This window comes from Entelurus aequoreus, linkage group LG07 (assembly GCF_033978785.1).
Source record: "Entelurus aequoreus isolate RoL-2023_Sb linkage group LG07, RoL_Eaeq_v1.1, whole genome shotgun sequence".
Classification (NCBI taxonomy): domain Eukaryota; kingdom Metazoa; phylum Chordata; class Actinopteri; order Syngnathiformes; family Syngnathidae; genus Entelurus; species Entelurus aequoreus.
The window spans coordinates 37,746,868-37,774,815 of NC_084737.1; the positions used below are offsets into that span (position 1 = coordinate 37,746,868).

General features: G+C 38.1%; 1 protein-coding gene across 1 annotated transcript; it reads right to left on the reverse strand.

Moving 5' to 3' along the window:
• Positions 1-24: 24 nt before the first annotated feature.
• ada (adenosine deaminase) lies at positions 25-27,907 on the reverse strand. Its single transcript, XM_062053487.1, has 11 exons — positions 27,778-27,907; positions 24,125-24,186; positions 16,715-16,837; positions 14,295-14,438; positions 14,094-14,209; positions 8,675-8,799; positions 6,479-6,550; positions 5,724-5,825; positions 5,547-5,614; positions 4,163-4,292; positions 25-800 (listed from the first exon to the last, which is right to left on the reverse strand). Exons 1-11 carry the CDS (start codon positions 27,886-27,888, stop codon positions 696-698), a joined length of 1,158 nt encoding a protein of 385 aa, XP_061909471.1. The 5' UTR covers positions 27,889-27,907; the 3' UTR covers positions 25-695.
• Between the last annotated feature and the right edge of the window lie 41 nt (positions 27,908-27,948).

Consider the following 27,948-nt stretch of genomic DNA (forward strand, 5'->3'; position numbering starts at 1 on the left):
ACTGCAGGCAAGTTTCTTAACAGCTTTATTTTATTCAAAGGTGTGTTGTCTTAAATGTGGCAGTAATAAATGGAAGTGCTTTTTATTCTTGGAATTACTGAACAAATGTTTTTAAATAAATACATACATCACAAGTGATTGAAAGTTGATTCTGAAAAAAACTAAATTGTTTGCGTGGCTCTATGACAGTAGTACGCTACCTAATAATCAAATGTAAGACTTTGGGTTTTGAATTGTTTTACCTGATAAATCCTGCATCCATGTTGGTCTGACATTGGATCTTTTTAACTACTTTTTTCACAGTGATGTCTCCTTTTTTAATATACTTTAGCTTGCATTTCCTCTTCACCACAATCTTCCCATAGCCATAGAATAAAAGAACATTGTACCTTTTGGAATGGAAGATTGTTTCTGTACAACGTTCTGTACGCCTGACATGTCCACTGATGTAAACACAAAGAATGCTAGTTGTAAATATTGCATAACACTGTTTATAAATTGTCACCCTTTCAAACGGCAGCACCAGCAGAAAGCTGCTCTTTAAACTGAGGTATATGAGCATTAACACATTAGGTGATTGCAGTGATATGAAAAACATATTTCATATAGTGTCCAGAAGCAGGCAGGAGAGGATCAAGACATTATTTTGCGTCGGCTGTGGAGGTAAAGGTTACAGAGCAGCATCGCGTCAGGGTTCAAAAGGCAGTGCTCTGTATCATACCATAGGCCTGGTACAGTTTGACCAGTAGCTCCTTCTTTTCCACTTCAGGTAAGAAGCAAGACTCCGCTGAACAAATGTTCTACAAAACAAGCCCACAAAGCACATTTTTACTGCACACATTTGATTTTAGGTAGTACAATTAATTTCACTAATCTATTTGACTAATTGTACACCCACACACACAATCGATTTACTGAAATAGATACATAGTTTACATGGTATTCCACCTACATAACACTAGGTGGCACTGGACTACCGTGTGAATCTGGGAGAAGTTGTGAGGTGCTAGTGCTAGCCAGTATTGGTAGCACACCTGTTAGCTTTGTGTAAAGTGTCAAAATACATTGTGTTTTTTATTTTATTTTAATAATCACACTGCTCTTGGTAAAGCCGACAGATAGTGAAACATGTAGTTCGTTGAAGATACTGGTGAGAAAAACATTTATAATTACTGTGACTCAGTGGCGGGCCGTGCGTTTCCCACCTAGGCCTTCAGTGATCTTTGACTTCAATGATTACCTCTCAAAAAACAATTGATGTCACCACATAATCATTGCTGGAGAAATACTATATAGGAAGACATTTACACCCTACCGTGCATTGAATCACATCAACAGCATACAAAACGAGTTATTTTCTGGCGCATTTAAAAATAAATTAAAACGCATCAGCAATTAAAACATATACCGTAAATTGATCTGCTTGGCTTATGGAACTTCCGGTCAATAAAGTTTGATTCAAAGTACACACTTCTCAAAGATATATTAACTGCCCTGACCACATGCCCTGGACGGCGTGGCAAAGTTGGTAGAGTGGCCGTGCCAGCAATCGGAGGGTTGCTGGTCACTGGGGTTCAATCCCCACCTTCTACCATCCTAGTCACGTCCGTTGTGTCCTTGGGCAAGACACTTCACCCTTGCTCCTGATGGCTGCTGGTTAGTGCCTTGCATGGCAGCTCCCGCCATCAGTGTGTGAATGGGTGAATGTGGAAATACTGTCAAAGCGCTTTGAGTACCTTGAAGGTAGAAAAGCGCTATACAAGTATAACCCATTTATTTATTTATTTAATTAAATGACAAGCATGACACACCTTAATAAGAGTTTACAACTTTTAGTTGTAACAAAACAGCTACTGTCAACAACTTGTGTTCTGATTGACTATCGCAACTATCTCTCAACTCTGTGTTCTCAAATTCATCCGCTAACGGTCCCGTTGAGTATCCAATCACAGGACGCGTAAATGTCGCTTTCAACGTGAGGCCATCTAGAAGGCCTTAACGACAACAACTTGTGATCTGATTGGCTATCGCAACTGTCTATCTATATGTCCCCAATCGCCTAGAGTGGGGGTCTGCAACCAGCGGCTCTAGAGCCGCATGCGGCTCTTTAGCACCATCCTTGTGGCTCCCTGGAGCTTTTTCAAAAATGTATGAAAATAGAAAAAGATGGGGGGAAAAAAATATTTTTGTTTTATTAGGGTTTCTGTAGGAGGACAACATGACACAAACTTCCCTAATTGTTAGAAATCCCACCGTTTTGTCCTACTAATTTTGGCGGTCCTTGAACTCACCGTAGTTTGTTAACATGTATAACTTTATTCAATGATGCAAGAGAAAGACATATTTTATGCCACTCGTTCTTTGTCTCATTTTGTCCACTAAACCTTTTATACTGTGTGTGAATGCACAAAGACTCATGAGCTTTGTTAGTGTTATTGAATTGTGTGGAGTGCTTATCAAGCATATTTGGTCATTGCATGACTGCAAGCTAATTGATGCTAACATGCTATTTAGGCTAGCTGTATGTACATATTACATCATTATGCCTCATCTGTAGGTATATTTGAGATAATTTAATATCCTTTACTTTTATCTTCTTTGTATATAATTTTGTTTTGCATGTGTCACGAGTCACAACACATTATCTGTATGTAATATTGGCTGCATTTTAGGTAGTTGTTTGTGTGCCATGTTGTTCCAGACCACAGTAAACATTACCTAGCTTGCCAAAGATTGTAATAAATCTACAAAGTTTGTATTAAAAGAAGACAGCTTGATGTTTCCTTTAACTTGGACACACACACCTATACCTTTGGCCATTAAAAGCCAGTCATTTCCAGGAGTTATCTCACCTTCTGGTAGCCTCTGATTTACAAATGGTTTTTAATGTTATAAAAATGTGTAAAATAAATATATACAATTTCAACATTTCTGTCAACGAATATTTGCTTCAGCCTGCGACACATAGTAATTTTGATAGTAGGCTATTATAGCTAATATAGACACTTACGTCATGTGTTGCCTTCACTATAAGACTTATATACGGTTTTGAATTTTTTGCGGCTCCAGACAGATTTGTTTTTTGTATTTTTGGTCCAATGTGGCTCTTTCAGCATTTTGGGTTGCCGACCCCGGCCTAGAGTGCACGGACGCCCGCATTGTTGATTCTGAAGGCAGATTTGGTACAGCATGGCAACATAAGCTAGCTGAATTCTGATTGGATACAAACTAAAACTAAAAACAACAGCACTGGAACGTGCATAATATGACATGTAAAGAATATGAATAATTTTAGATATTTAGGGTAAGTAAATTCAAAAATAATTGTATCTTTAATTATGATCATGATTTCTGGTTATGTTAGGCCAGCAGATAAGGCCTTGATGGCCCTGATGGCACACCACTGCTGTGACTAATATATTTATGAGCAGCCATATTAAAACAAGCTGGCTTGTTATGTCTTGTGTTTGTAATGTTAATGTAATGTGGCCTTGTGGTTAGAGTGTCCGCCCTGAGATCGGTAGGTCGTGAGTTCAAACCCCTGCCGAGTCATACCAAAGACTATAAAAATGGGACCTATTACCTCCCTGCTTGGCACTCAGCATCAAGGGTTGGAATTGGGGGTTAAATCACCAAAAATGATTCCCGAGTGCGGCCACTGTTGCTGCTCACTGCTCCCCTCACCTCCCAGTCGAACAATGGGATGGGGGGGGGGTCAAATGAGAAGACACATTTCACCACACCTTGTGTGTGTGTGTGACAATCATCGGTACTTTAACTTTTACTTTAACAAGAACACAGTCAACTGTAGTAAAATGGGTAAAGTGCCCTGCTCATTGGTTGCTTAACAAGTTTAGCCAACAGTTTTCCAACAGCATCACACAATCAGTTCATTCCTTTACATATTCATGTTTTTGTTGTGATCTATCGGAGCAATAAATGAGAACCTTGCCCCAAGCATCTGGGCAGCTGATTGTTAAAGAGAACGTCAAAAACAGCCTAACTCAGGCTCAAGTGACTGCAGGAGGAAAAGGTGGCCGCAACTGCTTAGACTTCAATTGTTGTCCATCGATCACTTCCATACAGGAACATAGACCCATGTGGCGCTTAGATGGTGGAAAAAATGTCCTGTGAATGAAAACGGCTTTAAATTTGACCTCACCAGTCTTTTAAATTCCTCCTGGGTGAAGCCCATATACTCCTGAGCGGTACTGTAGTCAAGGTTCAGGGTAGAGTTGAAGATCAACGGGTCGTCAGTGTTTAGGGAGTAGTTGGCTTTGTCCTTTCTGAAACTGCATCAACAAACGTGTGTATAGATTGTATATGGTTTCCTCAGTGTTGGGCATGTTACTTCAAAAATATGAAATATTTTACATAATCTGTTATTGTAATGTGGAAGTACCAACGTTTCCGGACTATAAGCTGCTCGAATATATATAAGCGGCACCCAGTAATGTTCGGAAAAAAAATATTTTCATACATTAGCTGCAGATATACACCAGTATGTTGTGAAATTAGATATTTACGTACCTTAACTGTTTCCAAACGGCTAATCAAACATAACAGAAAAGTCATTGATGTGTTGATTCATCCTTTATGAGATAAATACGATTGTGTCAATTTTTAATAAGGTACAATATATTGGCCCTGCGATGAGGTGGTGACTTGTCCAGGGTGTACCCTGCCTTCCGCCCTAATGCAGCTGAGCTAGGCTCCAGCACCCCCCGCGACCCCAAAAGGGACAAGCGGTAGAAAATGGATGGATGGATGTTTATGAGGATTCTTCTTCCTTGTACTTTGTAAACACTTTGAGCTTGAACAGTTTCTTAAAGTGGATCACTTTAGTATACCGTTTGATATATTTGCTTAATCCATTCCAGAATTTAGCCGTTAGCTAAGAACAATGCATAGACTAGCCGCACCTTTGTATAAGCCGAAAAAAAGTAGCAGTTTATAGTCCGAAAAGTATGGTAATTATCTATATTACATTTATTGAATTTTAATCCATCCATCCATTTTCTACCGCTTGTCCCTTTTTGGGGTCGCGGGGGGTCGCTGGAGCCTATCTCAGCTGCATTCGGGCGGAAGGCGGGGTACACCCTGGACAAGTCGCCACCTCATCGCAGGGCCTTGAATTTGAATGTAAATGTAAAAATACACTACTTGTGTGTTACTTTGAATTACTTTCACTCATTTTAGAGAAGGGCTTGAATACACCGATGGACTAAGTATGTCTCTCTATTTAACATCGGGCCATGTATTTGCCAAATGCTCCATGCTTAACATGCGCGCTCACACATACACACACACTGAGTAATACAGCAAATCAGTGGTATTGAAGTGCAAAGCCACCCAAGTCTGACAGTATAGGAAGGCGGGGTTGAAACAGAAACCTAACTCACGGTGGGAGAATGAAATACATGCAGACTGACTTGATGGAATTGCAAAATTATTAAAAATCCGAGCAGGGCACTTTAGTGTAACAAAAAAGACATAGCAAAAATGGATTACACACTGACTTCCGTGCTAAATTGGGAAAAGCTTACGTGATGACAGGGTGCTTGGTGAAGTCTGGGTTGCAGGCACCTGTTAGCTTGCTAGAGATGGGGCACACCTGGAAGTAAAGAAGCAATGGTGGGACAGTCCTCTTATTCTCCACTGGGGGGCAGTGTATGGCAACACGGTAGGGAAATCTTCCATGATACATCAGGATGCCTCCTCACCTCAAAGTGCATGTTTTGAGCCAATAGTTGTTTGTAAAGCGCTGTGTCCTCCAGGGTCCTGTAACCGTGTCCTACTCGTTCAGCCTTCAGCACCTCTACAGCCTAAAATATCAGACAGGGGCCATGAGGATGTGTACATAGCATACAATCCCCCCCCCATTTTTTGTATATATATTTTTTCAAATCACCTGACATGTATACTGTGTATATGTACATAATTTATCCTTTTTTTTTTTACATATTATATACATGTTACAGGTTATATATATTTTATTATTGAATGTATCAAATGTGATGAATACTTATTGGACCACAATGGAAACAAGCCTTTTGGCTTTTTGTGACATCCATTTGCCTTTTTAAAGCATTACATGGATTAAATTATTTAAGATGTCAATAAAATTCTCAATCAATCAATCAAAAGTAGAAGTGACTAAATCCTGTCATTAGATACATTTCAGACAAACCTGGCAATGTGAAGTGTGTGCTACCCTGGACACTTTCAATCAATCAATCAATCAATGTTTATTTATATAGCCCTAAATCACAAGTGTCTCAAAGGGCTGTACAAGCCACAACGACATCCTCGGTACAGAGCCCACACTTTCAACAACAATATACAGTACACACAGTATTATATCCAACTAAACAGTTCTACATTGTACGGTGCTGCGTCTTTTAACACATGGCCTAACACTTTTGTCAACTGCAGCTTCATCAATATGTGTTAGGAATGTCTCATGTTATTGTCCTACCTCCTTCACCACAGAGGGCGGTCCCACCTCTCCTGCATGGACTGTTCTGTGGATCCCACAACGCAACGCTTCCTGTCAACAAAGACCAGCAGAGAAAATATCAGTAAAATCTACCCGAGAATATGTCACACTTTCGCAAAACAACGGTCAGTTAGCACAGCAGCCTAAGTTAAGTTTGCTTTGTAAGATGCATTGCTTTGCATATTTGACAAGAGGACCTGAAACCAAAGCCCTTGTTTGAGTTCCTTTTTGAACACTCTAGGTCTAGGTCTATCCTGAGGCAAGCTGCTCACTGTGTGAGAACAGTTTCAATATTATGCTGGCTTCACAACCACCCTAATACTGTAAATAGATATAAAACTATATTGACCCTTTTTTATCAAGGAGATCCGATTGCTGGTTCAACTAGTTAGTTATTCAATCTGATTAATAGTTTTAGGAGTCAAGAAACCAGTCAAGAATGTTTCTGGTAAGAGAATTATGACTTACTTAAACATTTTCAGAACAATGACCACCAATTACAGCCACATTGAGCAACATTAACATAATGTACATTCTATGTACTCCTTTTAAAAGATCAAATAGTCACACCCAAAGACCAACACCTCTTCACAGATCACATAATATACCATCTTAAACATGGTGATAAGGGAAAAACTTGCATTTCTAATAAACATTTTGAATGATGAACTCTCTCTCTTTTGCTAGTCTTCGTCATCTCTGATTAGTTAGATTTGTGCCTTAAAGTGAATGTGCGCAATAACGTACAATTTTATGACTACGTTTATTTATTTACAGACCAGTTATATGCCTATTCTGAATTGTGATTAGTTTTATTACGTGTCATTATCATGGTGAGATAAGGTTACAAGAACAAGCCTCCACTATTGCAACCTTATGAATTAGAGGTTCTGTGACAGTTTGACCCCACACTGTCACTGTTTGACCTTTGGACTTCCTCACAAACCGTGCACATTTGTTGGGAAGCTCAACATGGACAAACTACAAACATTCAATCTTGTTAGCTAGTGAAAAGCATGTGCTCAACAAACAAATTGTTACCTGTCACCCACCATGGCTCTGAACAGTTGACTAAAAGAGTCAGGGTGGGGTTGAGGGCGTTATATAGGTGAACACACCTGCATTCACTAATTAGGCCAAATTTGGGTCGAACCATGATTATCAAAAGCTGGGTATTACAGAAGGACACTGGACATTTGAAAGTTGTGTTGTCTAAAGCCTGAATATACTGTGTACAAAAATGACTGCTCTACACATGCAAAAGTACTATGTGAATACTTTTTAGACATGTGATGGTTATTTATGGTGTAATTTGCAAAATAACTGTTTTCTTAATTCCCCCTGTCAAATTGGTCCCAGCTAGTGGGCGGAGCTATGGGCTATTTAAGTTGGAAAATGCCGTTTTTCTGACAGTCTGCTGTTGGTCACTGCCAGAGGAGGTTCTCTGTCCTGAGCAGGAGTTTCGATCTTCATGCATCATCTACTGAGGTGATTATTTTGATGAGATGTTGTGTTGTAACCGGTTAAATGAGTTTTGTTGATTGCTAATAGATTTTGCTAAATCTGTTTTGATTATTTAATTCTTTACTTTGACATATTTGATTATTGACCTTTGATTATGAATACATGTATTTTGTTATAATGGATGATTTACATTTTGATTATTTTTAATATGCTTATTTTGATGAATTATATAGGCCTATTTAAAGCATGCAACTTTGAAATGTATTTAGAATATAAATGTACTATATATAATATACAATACTAATATTGCCTCTGTTTATTACCATTACAGAGTGTAGGTGCTTTGTTTTCCTGTCATTGTTCACCTTTTGACACTTTTTGGGATTTCAATAAATGTTTGTAAACTGTTACCAACTGCGTGCCTTGCCATCCTTGATTTGAAAGTCTGGTTTGCAACGGTTACATTACCTTCACCCGAGGCGGGGTGTGACAGGTTCTCTTTGTGGTAACGTAACATTTCTCATAGAGGAACAGGGCCAGATATACAGTAGTAGTGGTTTTGACAGTTGGAGTGAAAACATTGAAACTCAAGCGGAGTGCTTTGGACAAGGTTTTTATATCTACAATTAGGTGAGGTTCACCAGAAATTACATACATAATTACGGTTACTGATGCTTTCTGTTGTCTGTATTTCTTGAGGCAGCCGCTCACCTCATAGGCTTTGCGGTGTCCTGGATAGGCCTCACAGTTGAGTGACTCATCACCCGCCAAGTCGATGGCTACCACTCCTTCGTTGCGAAACTTCTTACACAGCTCCACAACATCTGCGGACCAGCCTGCACACATACAAAACACATACAGGGAAGTAAATCAAAATGCATTATCACTTGATATGAACAGCCAAAATGGGTAAGCGTGAACTTTGAGACATTCTACTGTTTTAGGTAAGATGACTCAAATGCAGAGGTGTGTAGAGTACCCAAAAATGTTACTCAAGTAAGAGTACTGTAACTTTAGAATAATAGGACTCAAGTAAAAGTAAAAAATAGTCATCAAACTACTTATTTAAGTAAGTATTCTGTAAAAAAAACTTTTCAAGTATTGAGTAATGTGTGATTAACTTCTGATTAATTTAGTAGTTTTTTTAATGGTTCTTGGACTACAATTGTAGTTGGTGTGTGTGTCTGTAAAACATAATATTTCTTTACTATTTACTTCAACATGTTTTCTCTAGTTGGAAGTAGAATTCTTAAAATGTGAACATTTCTACTGACACACATGGCAACACATGGTATAAATGTTCTTTTTACTATCTTAAAAGTTATCATTGATTTTGATTTTTTTTTCTGCCTTGTCTGACGTCATGTCACTTTTTACAGTCAGTACATTTTTATGTACCGGTACTAAATTAGTCTTCAGTTTCTTCTATTTTCACAACTGCATGTGAAGTTTTAGTTTCCCTGCTCTTCTTTCTAATGCAGTGGTTCTTAACCTGGGTTTGATCGAACCCTAGGGGTTCGGTGAGTCGGGCTCAGGGGTTTGGCGGAGGTCAAGACACACCCGTTACACTCATCGTGTAAATAAAAATGTCTCCTTATCGGCGTATTACGGATACGGCAACAGCAGAAATCAGACTGATTTGCAGGTGTGTAATTTGTTGTGAGTTTATGCACTGTGTTGGTTTTGTTGTTTGAACAAGGTGATGTTCATGCACGGTTAATTTTGTGCACCAGTAAAAAAACATGGTAACACTTTAGTATGGGGAACATATTCACCATTAATTAGTTGCTTATTAACACGCACATTAGTAAAATATTGGCTCTTAACTAGTCATTATTAAGTACTTATTAATGCCTTATTTGGCATGGCCTTATTATAACCCTAACCCTCTAACCCTGACCCTAACCCTCTAACCCTAACCAAATAACTCTAAATTAAGGCTTTGTTACTTAGAATATGTTCCCCATACTAAAGTGTTACCAAAAACATATAACTTTGTCTTGAATTTGAAAAAAAACATTTTATTTTTCACTAAAGAAGGGTTCGGTGAATGCGCATATGAAACTGGTGGGGTTCGGTACCTCCAACAAGGTTAAGAACCGGCGAAGTTGGTAGAGTGGCTGTGCCAGCAATCGGAGTGTTGCTGGTTACTGGGGTTCAATTCCCACCTTCTACCTTCCTAGTCACGTCCGTTGTGTCCTTGGGCAAGACACTTCACCCTTTGCCTCTGATGGGTGCTGGTTAGCGCCTTGCATGGCAGCTCCCGCCATCAGTGTGTGAATGGGTAAATGTGGAAATACTGTCAAAGCGCTTTGTGTACCTTGAAGGTAGAAAAGCGCTATACAAGTATAACCCATTTATCATTTATCATTTAACCACTGCTCTAATGTGACTGTTGGCCATACAGTGTGCCTCTCGTACACTAGGGGGCGATTGTGGTCATTTCAGCTTGTTTAGCTATGTTAGATGTAAATACAGTAGAAGATGATAATGCTACATGCTAATGAGCTAGTTACTTTGAAGCTACGGATCTAACAAATAAGTACAACTTTCCACTGCTTTTTAATGTTGTTGGTAATGTTTTAATGTGCTTAATGATGCTTGTGGTTATTAGGATCATCAAAGACATACAGAAAGATTGCTTTTTAGTCAACTGTTTTAGGAGGTTTCTGACCCCGAGAGGGACAAATGGTAGAAAATGAATGGATGGATGGATGGATGTTCAGCAGTTCTCTCAAACAGCTGGGATGTGCTGGGGCAGTGGTCCCCAACCACCTGGCCGCGGTACCGGTCCGCGGACCGATTGGTACCGGGCCGCACAAGAATTAAAAAAAAAAAAAAAAAAAAAAGTGTTTTTTTTTTTAATGAAATCAACATAAAAAACACAATATATACATTCTATATCAATATAGATCAATACAGCCTGCAGGTATACAGTCCGTAAGCACACATGATTGGATTTATTTATGTAAAAAAAAAAAAAAAAAAAAAATTAAATACCCACCGGTCCGTGGGACAAATTTTCAAGCGTTGACCGGTCCGCAGCTACAAAAAGGTTGGGGACCACTGTGCTGGGGTCATGTCATGCAATTAAGGTGTCTTCTTTGGGAACATTCTGACACTTATTAAACCAGTAAAAAGGTCTCTATTTTATCATATACTTTAAAAAATACTGACTTATTTCAGCTTCCTATAGCTATACTTTGTGCTTGTTTGATTGGTGAAATGGAATTAAACATCACTACTGCTTACATTGGATTGGCCAAACAGTCATGGGACAGTGCCTGGCGGAAGCAGGGTCACTGACATAAGAATATGTCTTTGCAAGCCATGATTGATCATTATAAATAATTGTTATATAAATAAATGTAACAATCAAAATTAAACTTAATGTAACGGAGTAAAAGTAATGTTTCTTCTTGTCAAAAATACTCAAGTAAAAGTAAAAAGTATGTTACATTAAAACTACTCTGACAATACAATTTATCCAAAAAAGTTACTTAAGTAAATGTAACGGAGTAAATGTTGCCCGCTCAAATGTTGCAATGATGAATGACATAGAAGTAAATGTTCTTGGTGGGGTTTTAGTGCTACTAATTGGTGCAAACTATGTACAACAGTTGTTTGACTTTTAACAGCTGGGGGAAACTGATGTTTTGCTACACCTCATATTAACACCCACTACCGTTCAGTGGGTGAGTTGTGTTCCCCTTACTGTACCCTCGAGTCTTCCCTACTGTATGTTATCATTGCAAACCACCTGCTTGTGCTATCAGGACACAAGAGGCAACTGTTGGTGTATCTAATGTTCTGTAGCAAATCAATAAAGGGATATATAATAAGCACAATTTACAATACTGCATTTTGTATACAAATATTACTCAAATCCGCTAAATTAAAATGAAAAGGGATGATTCTTTATACTGTTCAGCATGCCATACAAAGTATAACAGCGCAGGTCATGCAAGGACATTGATGTCTTGTATAATGAGCAAAGCAGACATTCAGTAAAGGGCTAAAAAACAAAAAAGCAGTGCTGTGGACAGGAAGCAGCTGCAGAGTTCACATGTGTACTATCTGATATGAGCTATTGCTCATGTTTTCAGTTTCATGTTCATTTATGCACGACAATGAGCTCCTGTTTCATCTAAAACGGTTTCCATTATACAGTTGATCAACATTTTTGTAAAAGGAACAATTCAATGAATTCTATGCGCCAAGCGTTGTGGAGTGTTTGATGAGGCAAATTAAGAGATCCCCCTGGTTGTATATTCATTAGAAAAATGGTCAGTAACTTATGGGCAGTTGGTTTTGCTTGATGGTGGCCATGTTTTTTAACCAATTTTGTTCAAACATGACACCTGACATTCACACCAAAGAGTTCAATCTTTGTCTCATCAGATCAGAGAATTCTGCTTCTTATAATCTAGGAGTTTTTCAAGTGCATGTTGCCAAACCTTTTACTAAGAAATGGTTTCCGTCACTACACCATACCTGCCTGATTGGTAGATTGCTGCAGAGATGGTTGTCATTCTGTAAGGTTCTCCTCTCTACAAAGGAATGCTGTAGTTCTCACAGAGTGACCATCAAGCTCCCTGACTAGACTATGATGAATTCAGCAATGTACAGCAACATCCTGGAAGAAAACCAACGCTTCCCATCCAACCCGTTTGAGGTTGAGAGGCGCTGCAAAGAGGAATGGGCAAAACTGCCCAAAGATAAGTGTGCCAAGCTTGTGGCATCATTTTCAAAAAGACTTGAGGCTGTAATTACTGCCAAAGGTGCATCAACAAAGTATTGAGCAAAGGCGGTGAATACGTACATGTGATTTTTTATTTTGAATACATTTACATTTTAAAAAAATTATTAAAAAAAATTATTTTAAAAAATCACATTGTCGGTATGGAGTGTAGAATTTTGAGGGCAAAAATGGATTTATTCCATTTTGGAAAAAGGCTGTGACCTACAAAATGTGGAAAAAGTGAAGCACTGTGAATACTTTCCGGATGCACTGTATTTGTCAGAAAGATGATAGCACAGGTAATACAGAAGGGGTGCATGTTTTGACATATTTTACCCTTTTGTATAAAGCTGTTCAGGAATAGAGGGAGTAAGCTTCCTGAAAAAAAAACATGAATTTTTTAGAAGTTAGTATTTTGCCACTGAATTATTTTGAGCTGAGCAATATTGTATGTTTCTGAATTTTGATCTGTGTGGTGCTCCTGCGTATTATCTAATCCAGGGGTGCCCACACTTTTTCTGCAGGCGAGCTACTTTTCAATTGACCAAGTCGAGGGGATCTACCTCATTCATATATATAATTTATATTGATTTATTTATAAAAGAGACGTTTTTGTTAACAAGTTAAAGGTGTTTAATGATAATATAAGCATGTTTAACACATATAGATTCCTTTCTTTCATGAAGACAAGAATATAAGTTGGTGTATTACCTGATCCTTATGACTTGCATCGATTGGAATCAAGACAGTAGTGCTGATAACGTCCACATTTTCAAATGGAGGAGAAATAAAGTCCTCCTTTCTGTCCAATACCACATGAAAGTGGTTGGTTTTTGGCATCTTATTTGTCCAGCTTCCATACTCGTTTTTATACACTTTACAAGAAATACATTGACGGCAAACTCCGTAGCTTGCTAGCTTGTGTGCGCTCTGGCTTCCTGAGACTCTTATTTTGTTAGCGCAGGCTCCTGCTGCTTCATCCTTGAAACAGCACTTTTATTGTGAAGATAGGAACTGTGCAGTCGGCCTTTAGGGTTTTGACAGCAGGTACGGCGCAAGAGTCTATTGAAATAAAAAGTGTTTCTCACCCTCTTCTCTGTCATTTTTTTCTTAATAATGCTCTCGCTGCAATCAGTGTCATCTCACAAGACCCTCAGGTGCCGTGAATGTCAATCAAGTGACGAAAGTGACGTCATAGTGAGGATTAATGATCGCTCACTTTTAGGTCTGTTTTTTTAATGCCTGGCTGGCAATCGACTGACACACCCTCTATGATCGACCGGTAGCTCGCGGTCGACATAACGGGCACCCCTGATCTAATCAATGCAGTAGAGAGCCTTATCTTACAAGGCTTTTTATGGGCTGACGGGCGCGTGAGCAGTTCATTACTTGGCATGTGGCGCATGCAGCATAGAATGGACCTGGCTTTGACATTGAAGGCCCTCTCCCCCTCGCTGAGGCCCTTGTTGACAAGTCGTACCACCTCATCTGGGCTCACGTTGCCCCTGTGTTAAAGAGCAATAGTGGGAAAAAACATACAGTTAGCCCTGATGTCAACTCTGCGATAATGTGGTTGAAGTTAGGACATACTCTTCCTGGTTCCATGGGATGGGCTCCACCTTAGTATTGGCTAGCAAGTGCGGGCTGTATCTGACCTCCACGTAAATCACTCCTTCTTTTGCTTTATCCTCCACAAACTCATATGCTATCCTCGTTATGGCATCTCGGTCTCCACTGGAAAAAAAACAACTAATAAACCACTTTGCCCTTTGGTGCTGATAAATCTTATCACATTGACTCTAAAACCCCCACCAGCTACTGCTTTTGAAATGCAAGGAGTTGTTAGAGGAGTTTGTCTGTTTAAACTCCTCATCTATCATCTGTTCATACCTAGCAGGTTCTTGAATGCAATATTGGATGCAATGATTTTTAATGATTATTTACAGTACATTCAATTAAATACAAAATGTGAACATGTTCTTTACACACAAAATGATTGGTTATTTTTGTGAGGGAAAATTAGGGAATTGTATTATCTAATCAAGAGAGCTAATAGGTTTAAAGTAATGAAGAAAATGTTGAAATGTTGCCCCTAAAAATGGAATGCATTATGAATATTTTTTTCAAGCTGATACTGATCCAAGTCCGATACCGATAACCAATTGCCTCATTTATAACTATTTGATTTGATTTTTGATTTTTATTAAGGATCCCCATTAGCTGGTTGCCTCAACAACCCACTAGTCTTCCTGGGGTCCACAATTCAATACAATTACAAGTAAAAGCATATAATTATAACTACACAATACAGAAAAAAAAATAAAAGCATCAATAAAAATAGCCACCCTTTGCTCTGATTAAAAATAAAAGCATCAATTAAAAAACAAGCAAACAATTTACAGTCACAGAATAATAATTACCATATAAATATAACAAACAAATCATCAATGAGCAAACTAATTTAAAAACTCAGATAAAATATTACTCTCTTTTTAAAAACCTGTTTACTTTCAATGCTGGTGAGAATTCGAGGCAGGTTATTCCAGAGCGATAAAGATCTATAAATAAAAGATTTCCGCAAAGCATTCTTCCTGGGACGAGGGAGTACAAAATTATTATTATTATTAATTTGTAATGATGATTTAACTGTAGTTAGTGCACCCCTTCCTTTGCGGCTATCTTTTCTTTAATAGCAGGCGTCTTTGTAGGCTTTCAAAATACCGTCAGAACAATGCTAGCGTTTCAGGTGGCTGATAAGGTTAGATGTGTTGTTTTTTCCTCTTTGTGGAATGTTTGCATAACATTTGGTGCAAATGTATTTCTCTGAAACAATGAAGAAGTCCTACACGATCAACGCCATGTTTGTTCACAATCAGCTCAGGGGGATTTTACAACAGACGAGCAGGAAAACAGGAGCGCCTGATTCAACCCACCTTCAGTACAGTCCGGGTAATTTATTTCAATGTTATTTGACTTATTGGTAGGATGTCATAATTCCTTATATCGGCACAGTAAATATCTGTTAGATATTTATTATGCATCCCTACTAATAACGCGAAGCTGCCATGCAGACTTTTTCTTAAAAAAATCTATATATTGTATTGGCTTGAAAACTAAAATATATCAATATTGCCCCCACATCCTTTAATTTTCAGTGTGCGGCTCTCAGTGGAAAGGGTTTGGACATCACTGATTTAATCCAATGTGTCTTGATGAGATGCCGTCAAAAATAATAAAAGTACAGGTGCCTTCAAGTGCTGATAACATGAACATCTATTAGTGATATCATTCTAGTACCAAATGCAAGTTGGAAAACCAAAGACTATAAAGAGCAAGCCTAACCTGCTTGACAGAAGTACACACCCTATTATTTAGTATTGAGGAAAGGCACAGTGAACGTTTCCTTTACACTCTTACAGTAATGATGTCACGTCACATGACAAAGAGCAACAAAGCTTCCAGCATTTGCACTGCGTTCTCTCAATGAGGGCCCAAACGCACTCTTGACACAACATCCACGAGCTCACACAGCATTTCTCCATGAGCTACACTCAACTAGCATGTTCCCTATATTATTATCACAACCATACTGAGGCTCAGGAGCCTCCACACACAGGGTTCCATTCAACATGGCAACATTCCATTGTTGTGAGCTTTCATCGTTTTGTGAACAATTAAGCCCTGAGATGTGTTGTTCCCACGGGGAAACCGTCTCTGGTTGCCATGGTGACTGAATTAATTAGATGCTGCAGACCATGTCCTGTATTTCATTTCAACTAAACCCTCTTCCCACATCTTATATTCCAGCTGTCACCGGGTCTACAGAACAGCCCTGTTGAAAAAAAGATTTATGGAAGCACATGCACAATAACAATCGAAATGAGTTAACTTTGACCCACCCTACGCACACTAAAGAGGTGGACCCTGACTCTTGAGCACATACACACCGCACACAGAGGAAATTACTCATTATGAAGCTTTATCAACACAGGGGACATATAACCACTTACGCAACAATGTGCATGTACTCCGCAAACTTCCCCAGGAACTCTGTAAGAGTGGCCGGCTTTTGGACAATAATAATCTGCCTCAGCTCCTCCACCGTGTTGACCGGCAGAGCGATGCCGCGTCTCCTGGAGAGACAAGGCAAGATTCAGGTTACTTTATTAATGCCTGTGGGTCATATTGTTTTGCTGTCCTACGATGACATCCATTCAGCCACATCATTATAAACACGTGTAGAATTAAATAATTAGTAGAACATCAAATCATAAAGTTGAAACATTTCAAAATGCTCAAGTATCCACCAATCAGGACTTGAGAGAGCAATAACTGAATTAGATTTAGAGCCTCATTTCCACCTAATAATGCATGTGTGTTTTTAATGATCACTGTTCAGTTACTACCATCATAAACCAATATTTACTTTTAATTTTTAACAGGTTGTAAATTTTTCTCAGCCAAGTGTTGTTTTACAAATCAGTTTACACCTTAAAGTTACTAAATTGTGTGTGAATTGTCATTGTTAGCAATCTATGTGCCCCAATTATAACTAAACTAGTTCAGGGATTCTCATTAAAGACGGTATTAGGGACTTTGTGTACTTTTTTAAAGCAATCTCAGCCCCAACTCCATTGTGGATGCTATCACACAATACAGTATGTGATAAAACATGGCGAGGCAGGTGAGGTCAAAGTTTGACTCAATGTTTTTTCTTTCTATTGTGTTTTTAATGAGGTGTCTCTACATGCAGTGATTTAATGCACTGTTTTTGGATTATTTTTTATACTACAGTAATATCTTCGTTCACAACCTTAATTGGTTCTGTGAAGAAGTTCTTAATTGAAAACACTTGTATCTCAAGTCAAAGTTGCCCATTGAAATTAATTGAAATCAATTTAATTGGTGTACAGCCCTCTAAAAAATGCAACATTTTAACATTTAGCATGCCTTTTAAAAAGATAAAAGTATAAAAACTAGGACTGCCAACGTTACCGCATGTGATTAATTTAAAAAGATTTTGCGTTATCGTAAATTAATCAAGATTAATCACACTATTTGTTATGGCGCTTATTGTGACACGGTGCAAAGATGAGTGATGAGAGGCGGCCAATTTCACAACACACTCCAATGAAATTTTAGATTAAACTGAGGTCATTTGTTGGCATTGCAGTGACAAACTTTCTCATCATCGGCGCACAAGTTTGAAAAATCATCTTAAAGCAAAGCACATACGTGAGGATGACGTTAGCGTGAATGCTACATTGACACCAACTTGACTACGCAAAGAACGACAAACAACTTTTTTTACCCGCGTCAATGTTGTCAACAAAAGTATCACAAATAAGTCAAACACAACCTTCACTAAATAGACAGCAAGCACATGTATGCTACTTAACATCGGTGAACACAAAGTGCTGCAAAAAGATGTCATAATTATCAACACAGCTGTCAGTATTGTACCAAAAAGAGATCAACACTGTCATCTGAAAGGGTACATAAGCTAAGGGTACACACAAACACACACACACAAACTAGCGCTACACATTACATTAAACTGTGCCAACAAAATTAAAACTGGCTTACATATGTGTAAAGGGGAAAATGCCTATGATTCTCAACCATTATGTAAGACAAGAACAAATAGTTTTTCTTTTTTTGTACATTTTAAATAGTAAATACATGTGATCAAAAGTCCACTTATAATAGAGCCTATGGGAGTCACTCTATTCTGCCTATAAAGCAGACACTTTCCTAACACCTCCATTGAGGTTTTATATATATATACATATACAGTATATATATATATATATATATATATATATATATATATATATATATATATATATATATATATATATATATATATATATATATAATATTATATATAGATATAGATATAATATTTTCTATATATATATATATATATATGTATATATATATATATATATATATATATATATATATATATATATATATATATATATATATATATACATTGATTGATTAATTTAAACTTTTATTAGTAGATTGCACAGGAAGAGAATACATTATATGAAACAGTACAGTTTACACAGTACAGTACATATTCCGTACAATTGACCACCAAATGGTAACACCCGAATAAGTTTTCAACTTGTTTAAGTCGGGGTGTATATATATATATATATATATATATATATATATATATATATATATATATATATATATATATATATATATATATATATATATATATATATATATATATATATATATACATATGTATGTAATGTAGTAACTGGTGGATTTTTTTCTTTAAAATACAGTCGTCGTCATGATTTTTATAATGATTGTGAACGATGGTCAAAATTCCCAAAAAAGTGCAGTTCCCCTTCAAACAACATGCAGATGTAAATGGTGCACTATGTAATGTTGTTAATTGGTGTGTTTACTATCTGTACCTTGTTTGCTATGTTATAGCAAATACTTTGAAAATGTGCATTTAATTCTTACTATATTTCTTGTCACCAAGTTTTGAGCAAATCAGAGTCGTGTATAAATAGAGTATGGCCAACTAAACAACAGGCGCCATGACTGCTACCAAGGATGTGTGCGGCTGTCTTTTTCTGACGAAATAAACCAAAATAATATGTCTATTTAGACTTCCAAACATACTTCAGCTCATAAACTTACAATAAAACATGCTTTTATTTCATGAAATTATATTTTTGCAGCCGTATTTAATGCACTCTGCTGCTACATTCCTGCAGTGTTTAGTGACCAGCAGGCACTCTAACGCGCACTCGATATCTCAAATAACGTAAAAAAAAATACACAGAACGACCAAAAAAATAATTTACTACCCTCATTTTGCCAAAATCTTCATTAGCTTTGGATCAACAATCACAGACAAATTGTGAGTTTTGTGTGAAGTATGTCAACTGTGGTGGCTGCCTCCGATGTATTCGTAAACAGTCTATGTATCCCTCATTATGTATTATTATCGCTGATCTTTCTTTTTTGTAACATGATAAGTGAATAAGTGTACACTGTAAAAAAAAATCCTATTTTTATGGTTAATTTACTCAAAATTTCTACTGTAATTTTTCAATTTTTTTTAAATAGTTTATAAAACTGTAGAATTGAAGACATTATCTGTAAATAAACAATCCACCTGTTATTTTAAGTAATATGCCAGTAATGACAAACTATGCATATTTCAATTTTTTTTACAGAAATATACCAAATTAATTATACATAGCATTTTCTGATTTCTTAAATTACTTTCAAATTCATGTAAAATTACAGTAATTATCTTTCGTTAAATATGTAGCTTGTTATATAAAAGTCTATGTCCATAATAACAATCTATCACAGGAGTGTCAAACTGAAATACAGAGTGGGCCAAAATTTAAAACTGAACAAAGCCGCGGGCCAAGGTTGAACAAATTAACCTTTAACGTACTCTACAAGCTATCGTCACATCCGCTTTTCATCCATTCTAACATCGTTCAGACCCAGTGCTGGCCCAGTCACATAACATGTGTGGCTTCTGCACGCACACACACACATTAGAATGCAACGCATACTTCATCAACAGCGATACAGGTTACACTGAGGGTGCCAGTATAAAAAACTTTAACACTGTTAGAAATATACGCCACACTGTGAATCCACACCAAACAAGAATGACAAACACATTTCAGGAGAACATCCGCACCGTAACACAACATAAACACAACAGAACAAATACCCAGAATCCTTTGCAGCACTAACTCTTCCGGGACGCTACAAAATACACCCCCGCTACCACCAAACCTCCCCCCCCCCCACACACACACCTTGTAGCGTCCCGGAAGAGTTAGTGCTGCAAAGGGTTCTGGTTTGGTGTGGATTCACAGTGTGGCGTATATTTCTAACAGTGTTAAAGTTTTTTATTCGGTTACCCTCAGTGTAACCTGTATCGCTGTTGATGAAGTATGGGTTGCATTCTAATGTGTGTGCGTGCAGAAGCCGCACATGTTATGTGACTGGGCCAGCACTCGTTGGGCTGGCTGGCGTTGAGTAACCCCTGGCTGCAGCCCGCAGATCGAGGAGGTGCAAAACGTTTAACCCATGTCGCAAACGGCAACAATCACTTTCTCCTCCATGCTGCAGTTCACCCCGGACTGCACTACACTGCACTGAGTTTGACGGTTGAATGCTGATTGGCTGTTACTTGCATGAATATTTTAATGATCGACTTGTTTGTCTATCCATACATTATTTATAATGTACAATAAAACGTTTAGACCAGCCCACATTTAGGGAAAATGTAAGCCCTTCCTCGATCGAGTAACCCCTGACTGCAGCGGGGTTGAACTGAACCCATGGGTTAAAAGTTTAGCCCCTCCTCGATCTGCAGCCAGGGGCACTTACTGGCGTTTGGAAGACTCCCGGGAGGATCGGCGGGCCAGCTTTAGTGTTCATTTGATATAGCCTCAAGGGCCAAGTGAAACTACATGGCGGGCCAAATTTGGCTCGCGGGCCAGAGTTTGACACCCAAGCTGTAGAATAAAGGTATTTTTCTGCAGAACTGTTTTATTAAAGGTGGTTGATCTTAACAATTCAGAAAAAATCTGTAAAATAATGGTATTTTTCTGTGGAACTACCAGCATTGTCACTTCATTAAAGGCCTACTGAATTAAATTGTTTTTATTTAAACGGGGATGGCAGATCGATTCTATGTGTCATACTTGATCATTTCGCGATATTGCCATATTTTTGCTGAAAGGATTTAGTAGAGAACATCTACGATAAAGTTTTGGTCGCTGATAAAAAAGCCTTGCCTGTACCGGAAGCAGCGTAACGTCACAGGTTGAAGGGATCCTCACATTTCCCCATTGTTTACACCAGCAGCGAGAGCGATTCGGACCGAGAAAGCGACGATTACCCCTTTAATTTGAGCCAGGATGAAAGATTCGTGGATGAGGAACGTGAGAGTGAAGGACTAGAGTGCAGTGCAGGACGTATCTTTTTTCGCTCTGACCGTAACTTAGGTACAAGGGTTCATTGGATTCCACACTCTCTCCTTTTTCTATTGTGGATCACGGATTTGTATTTTAAACCACCTCGGATACTATATCCTCTTGAAAATGAGAGTCGAGAATGCGAAATGGACATTCACAGTGACTTTTATCTCCACGACAATACATCGGCGAAGCACTTTAGCTACGGAGCTAACGTGATAGCATCAGGCTTAACTGCAGATAGAAACAAAAGAAATAAACCCCTGACTGGAAGGATAGACAGAAAATCAACAATACTATTAAACCATGGACATGTAACTACACGGTTAATGCTTTCCAGCCTGGCGAAGCTTAACAATGCTGTTGCTAATGATGCCATTGAAGCTAACTTAGCAACGGGACCTCACAGAGCTATGCTAAAAACATTAGCTATCCACCTACGCCAACCAGCCCTCATCTGCTCATCAACACCCGTGCTCACCTGCGTTCCAGCGATCGACGGAGCGACAAAGGACTAGTAAAAATCTGTAAAATTACGTTATTTTTCCGCAAAACGTTTCATGAAAATTTCTGTAAATATAATGTTTTTGATCATTATTTGGTTTACAATGTTTTACTTTAATTTTATGGTTTTCGTTTGGCAGCCATAGCTGCCAGTAGATGACCGTTTTTTTACAGAATTTTTTTTTACAGTGTACTTTTGTACTTATTTACCCATATTTCTGCACAATAACTTATATATAGTAACACTGGCAAGCTTTAGAGGATATGGAGTGATTTTTGGCCCAGAAAATGTTTTGCTTTATTCATTATTGACGTATTTGTAGACACTTTATGTTGTATATTTTTATGAGTTTACTAGGTATTTTTATAATCTATTAGTACAACCAAGATTTGATATATTTTACTCTTTCAGTGTCTGTCCATTTGTATTTGTTTTTGACTTTCCCTTCTACTGTTACCGCATTGCATTATTTTAGTTTTACAGAGTCGTTTTTTTCTCTCTTAAATTCCTAAATTTCTTCTGTTATTATTTATATTAGCTTCTGTGTGTTTTCTCCTGAAAAAAACGCAGACGTTGTGTCGTGTGTTTACCTCGCAGAAGTCGCTGTAATCAGTGGCTCTCCAGCGTTGTTTGTGAACCTTCACTTCCCATACTTGTCTTCTTTCCGGTAAAAGCTTTTCACAATTGTCGTGCGTGGAGCAACCCCATGCTGAACAGCAGGGCATTTTTACACGTCGAAAAAGTAACAAAGAAGCGCCACGGACACATGGCATCAGCTCCAAATTAGTAGCAGTCATGGCGCTCTATAGTCATTTGAGTGCCTTTTGACCAATCATTGAGGAGATTGCCTGACACCGAGTTGGCCATACTCTCTTTATACCCGACTCTGGAGCAAATCAATGACTTGCAGTTAAGTGAAACGTTGAAAAACATCCCTGGATTACATTCTGACAACAAAATTGTATTTGTGTCCAAATATTAGGGTCTTTTCTAAAGCAAATTTTAATCATGCAAGCGAGTAATAACCTGTGATTAATCATGATGAATCACAATTCAAGAGCATGAATAATCTGATTTAAATGTTTTTACCACTTTACAGCCCTAATAAAAACAATACATTATACTACTGTAGTTTTATGATGTATCACAGGAGACATATATGCTTTTGAAATTTGACAGACGGGCCAGCCGAACACATGATGCATTTCAAAGCATATATGTGTTGGGATTAAGAGTAGTAGACTTTCCAAACATGGGTTATACATCTATTTTTAACAATATCATATCAGAACCTCAAAGAAACAACAAAAATGGTATCACAGGGTTAACACTTACATTCTCCTTCAGTGGGAGCAGTGTTGTTTATTACCCTTTTTTGCCAATGCGTCAAAGTCTAGTATCAGTTTTGTTGTGGCAATTCTCACAACAGATCTTTGCCTAATTTTGTTCTAAAATTTGGCGGGCCGGATTAAAAAGACCAATGGGCCGGATGTGGCCCCCGGGCCGTAGTTTGCCCTTCCCTGATGTATTTTAATAATTTACAGCATTTACTTTGGAGTGTGGACTTACACATTATCTCCTTCAATATTATTCTTATTCAAACACACCATCAGCAGATTATCCATATTTTAATGAGTAAATGACCAACGTTTAGATTTTATGTTAACATCATTGGCTGGCGTTAAAGACTCATTCTGCTTCAGTATGGTGCAGACTTGCAGTGACACACTTAAACTGCTTTGCCAATCTGGCTGCACGCTCTATCGTGTTTTTGATTATTTATTTCTTTAATTCAATGAATATCATCAACGTATCAGTGTATAGCCATAGCATAAGTTGAAGATAAACACTTTCTGAAATGAATTTGTTATGTTAGGTAAATTAACTGACTAGTTTAAAGAAATTTAAGCATTTAATTAATTTACCTGGCAACATCGAGAATTGTTTCCACCCGGATAGCTCCGTCAAGGTGAACATGGAGCTCGACCTGTGGACAAGACAAACACAATACATTTGAATAAACATGTAAATAACAAATAGTAATAAATATTTTATTACAGTGTTCAAAAAGTTGTTACTCATAGTAATATTTTGATGGTTGACTACAGTAGATGTGCAAGAAAGAAGTGGTGAAGAAGTCATTTGAGTAAGGGAGGAGTCAGGGAGGACAGGTGTCCTTTCTGTATGCCGAGTGCTCAAATTCATCACAACAGTTGACAAGGACAGACGTTTAAGTTCAAAGGGTACACAATCTAATGAGATCCAATACAAGCAGTGTGTCCCTCTCATTGATAACAATGCTCAGATATGTATTCATTTAACATTATTACTGATGCTGTAGTCTGCAGTGATGTGCAACTGCATATTATAATACTGTGAGTTGTTTATATTATTTTGCCTCATTGTGTGGCAAAATTGACGTGTTTGTCCTACATCAGACCTGGGCATTCTGCGGCCCGCGGACCGCATCCGGACCTTTGTACGTCCCTGTCCGGCCCGCGTGAGGCCAATCATAAATTACAAAATAAATTTTAAAAAGTATCTATTTCGAGTGTGCAATACAACGGTGCTGCTTTTGTTTTGAAAAGCGTTATTTGTATGACTTCCGTGTGGACGTATGCTCGTGCGCGCAGCGGCAATCACAAATTACAAAATAAATTTTAAAAAACATCTATGTCGTGCGTGCAATACAACTGTGCTGCTTTTATTTTGAAAAGTGTTATTTATGGGCATATGTCCCGTTAGTGAAGGCGCACAGCGACAAGTGATGCCCGGTCCGCCCGGTTATCCCCGAGACGCTAAAAAAAGAAAAGGTGATGACGAATGGCGTGTTTTCAACAAGACATGGACTGCCAAGAAAAGGTAAAGCCGTGTGCTTAATTTGTAGTACACATGTTGCTGTGTTTAAAGAATATAGTGTAACGACCTGCTGAAGTTGATGTTGTCTTCTTGAGTTGCGTAAATGAGGAGTGAGGATAGACGTGAGTGTGAAAGGAACGAGATAAGTTGAGCTGTGTTAGTATAGCTTGCTCAATAAAAGTTTAAAAAGAGCATCAGACTTGGTGTGCACTTCTTCTGGACGCTACAATTGGTGGCAGAAGTAAAACTTTGCGCATACTACGCTGCTTGTGTGCTCAGCCTGCTACATCATCGAGAGGTACGTGCCACGTGAGGAGCTCGCCGCAGAGAGAGAGAGAGAGAGAGAGAGAGAGAGAGAGAGAGAGAGAGAGAGAGAGAGAGAGAGAGAGAGAGAGAGAGAGAGAGAGAGAGAGAGAGAGAGGCAGTGTCTACAGGTGCAGCACACATGGGGGAATTCCGCCCTCAATGAAGACTCCCAAGTTTGATGGCAAGGCGAACTGGGAGGCATTTCATCCCACTTCTGACATCAATTGTAGCGTCCAGAAGAAGTGCACACCAAGTCTGACGCTCTTTTTAAACTTTTATTGAGCAACCTATACTAACATAGCTCAACTTATCTCGTTCTTTCCACACGCACATCTATCCTCACTCCTCATTTCCGCAACAGCAATGCTTCCTCCTTCTTCGCCAATCACCTTACAGGTGTGCTACGTTCACAACAAAGAGGCGGCAGGATAAAGTGACAGAAATTGAAATGTTTGCATTGTATTATACATCAGGAAGCATTGTGTAAGAAAGTGTTAAAAATAAAACCATCAAAAGCCATCTGCTTTTGTATAAAGATAAGTTAGGTTAAATGAAAATATTATTATTTTTTATCTTACGGTATATCAAAAATAGTTTAAGCAAAATTTAATTGAAATATTGTCGGTGTGGCCCTCCAGCAGTGCTCGGGTTGCTCATGCGGCCCCTGGTAAAAATGAATTTCCCACCCCTGTCCTACATTGTGTTCTCCTGTTGTTTTCTTAATACTAGACCAGGGTGTCCAAAGTGCGGCCCGGGGGCCATTTGCGGCCTGCAGCTAATTGTTTACCAGCCTGCCACACATTTTGTAAATGCTATTGCAAAAAGTAAAAATCAACATTAAAAAAAGTGGATTGAGGTGAAATCTAACGAGAAAAAGTTGCAATGTTGACACAAAGCTGCCATGCAGGCTGTTTTTTTTCTTTTGTCTTTCTTTCTTTTTCTTTTTTTGCCACTGTTCAAAAAAAATAATAATGACAACAAATCCATGTTATAATTAATTATTTTCAAAGCTCCAATTGGTTCAAATTTTTAACTTTAAAATGTTTTATGTGGTAAATATTGCATATATTGTGTAGTTGCCATATAAAAACAAAGTTTTCTTTGACAAGAGAGCATAAAACAAACAAAATAATAGTTCAAACGTAAAATCGACAGATATATCTGAAGTTGATCTCGTAACTTAAGTGATGAAAGTAAAAAAAAAAAATAATAATAAAAATGTATCACTTTATGAGTGGGGCACCTTTTGGATCCCAAATATATTTAGTGGTATTTTATTTATCTTTTCACTGTGATGACTCAAAAATATTAAAACATTAAAATCAACGGTGTCCTGCATTATTTATATTTTAGGGCTCTAGTTACTAAATACTGCATATTTCAGTTTTACTATATAAAAAAAAGTTGTTTTTGACAGAAAAGCCATAAAACCTTTTCTTTTCTTTTTTTTAAGTTGATATAGAGATTTACTGTAAGCGTTAAATAAAAAATAATACAAATTAGACTAATTTTTAACATTTTAATAACTGAGACCCATTATGGTCCCTGGGACCCCTAAAGGTAAAATAAATACAAAAAATCCATATATTTTGTTATGGTTTGAAATGAAAAATATCAAAATGGCCCCCACATGCTTTAATTTTTCCGTTTGCGGCCCTCAGTGGAAAAAGTTTGGACACCCCTGTACTAGACTAAACATCTCCAGTGTTCTCGTTCCTTTTGTTGATTTACACTTTTGCAGTTTGGTTGTGTTATTATCATGCCGTATATGCTTGCGTGATAATGATCTTTTTTTTCTTCTTTTGATTGTAAATAAAATGAACTATATTATGATTATTCTTGTGTTCCAGCTCCACAAACCTACAGCAGTGGCAGCTCTGAGCCCATCTTGTAATAGGATGACAGCACCAAGAATGGATGGTGTACCAAGGACAGCAGCAATTTATTTTTAATGAGTTTAACTCTCCTTGCCCCTGCGTCCCCAACAGGTTTGTCATTTTACACTTGTCCTGGGCATGCGCAGTTGACCCACTCCAAAGGGCACATGTTGTGCAGTGAAAGTACAATAGCAGGAAATACAAAACATTCCAGTTGTAGTTGTCCCTACAAGTATCAAATATGAATAACACAACTCTACACGAATAGTTACCATTGAAACACACGTTCCAAGCAAGACCTGGACAAAAAAAATGAGTTCGTTTGCTAAATGAAAAGTGTGATGACAGTTAAGAGATGCAGCTGTGTTCTTCTTTGTAATTACAATGAAACGGAACAAAGAGCTTATTGTTTAATTTTCTAAACATTCGAGTTGTTTGACATCGTGCGTAAAAAAATTAAAAAAAGGCAGGAAAAAAGCGCGCCACGCAGTGGTCCTCTGCGCTCTCAGACGTCATCGTGGGGTGACTTGACGTACCTTGGGCTTGGTGAACGCGTCCTGCCGGGCACACAGCTGAGACATGTTTGCGGAGTAGTGGAGCAGTGGGGCGCAGAGGCGCAATGCAGCGCGACTCGCTAATATAAGCATGCCCACTGACACGCCTTCCTGCAATACCGCACACTGCCGCTACGTACACAACGCACTGAT

Bases quoted from the DNA above. Each gene is read 5' to 3' on its own strand.
- ada (XM_062053487.1), bottom strand. From the start codon at position 27,888: ATGCTTATATTAGCGAGTCGCGCTGCATTGCGCCTCTGCGCCCCACTG. The intron at 14,439-16,714 runs GTAAGTGGTTAT...TTTTTTTTCCAG, and splicing joins GAGTACATGCACATTGTTGC to TGGAGACCGAGATGCCATAA. The intron at 5,826-6,478 runs GTAGGACAATAA...CTGATATTTTAG, and splicing joins CGCCCTCTGTGGTGAAGGAG to GCTGTAGAGGTGCTGAAGGC.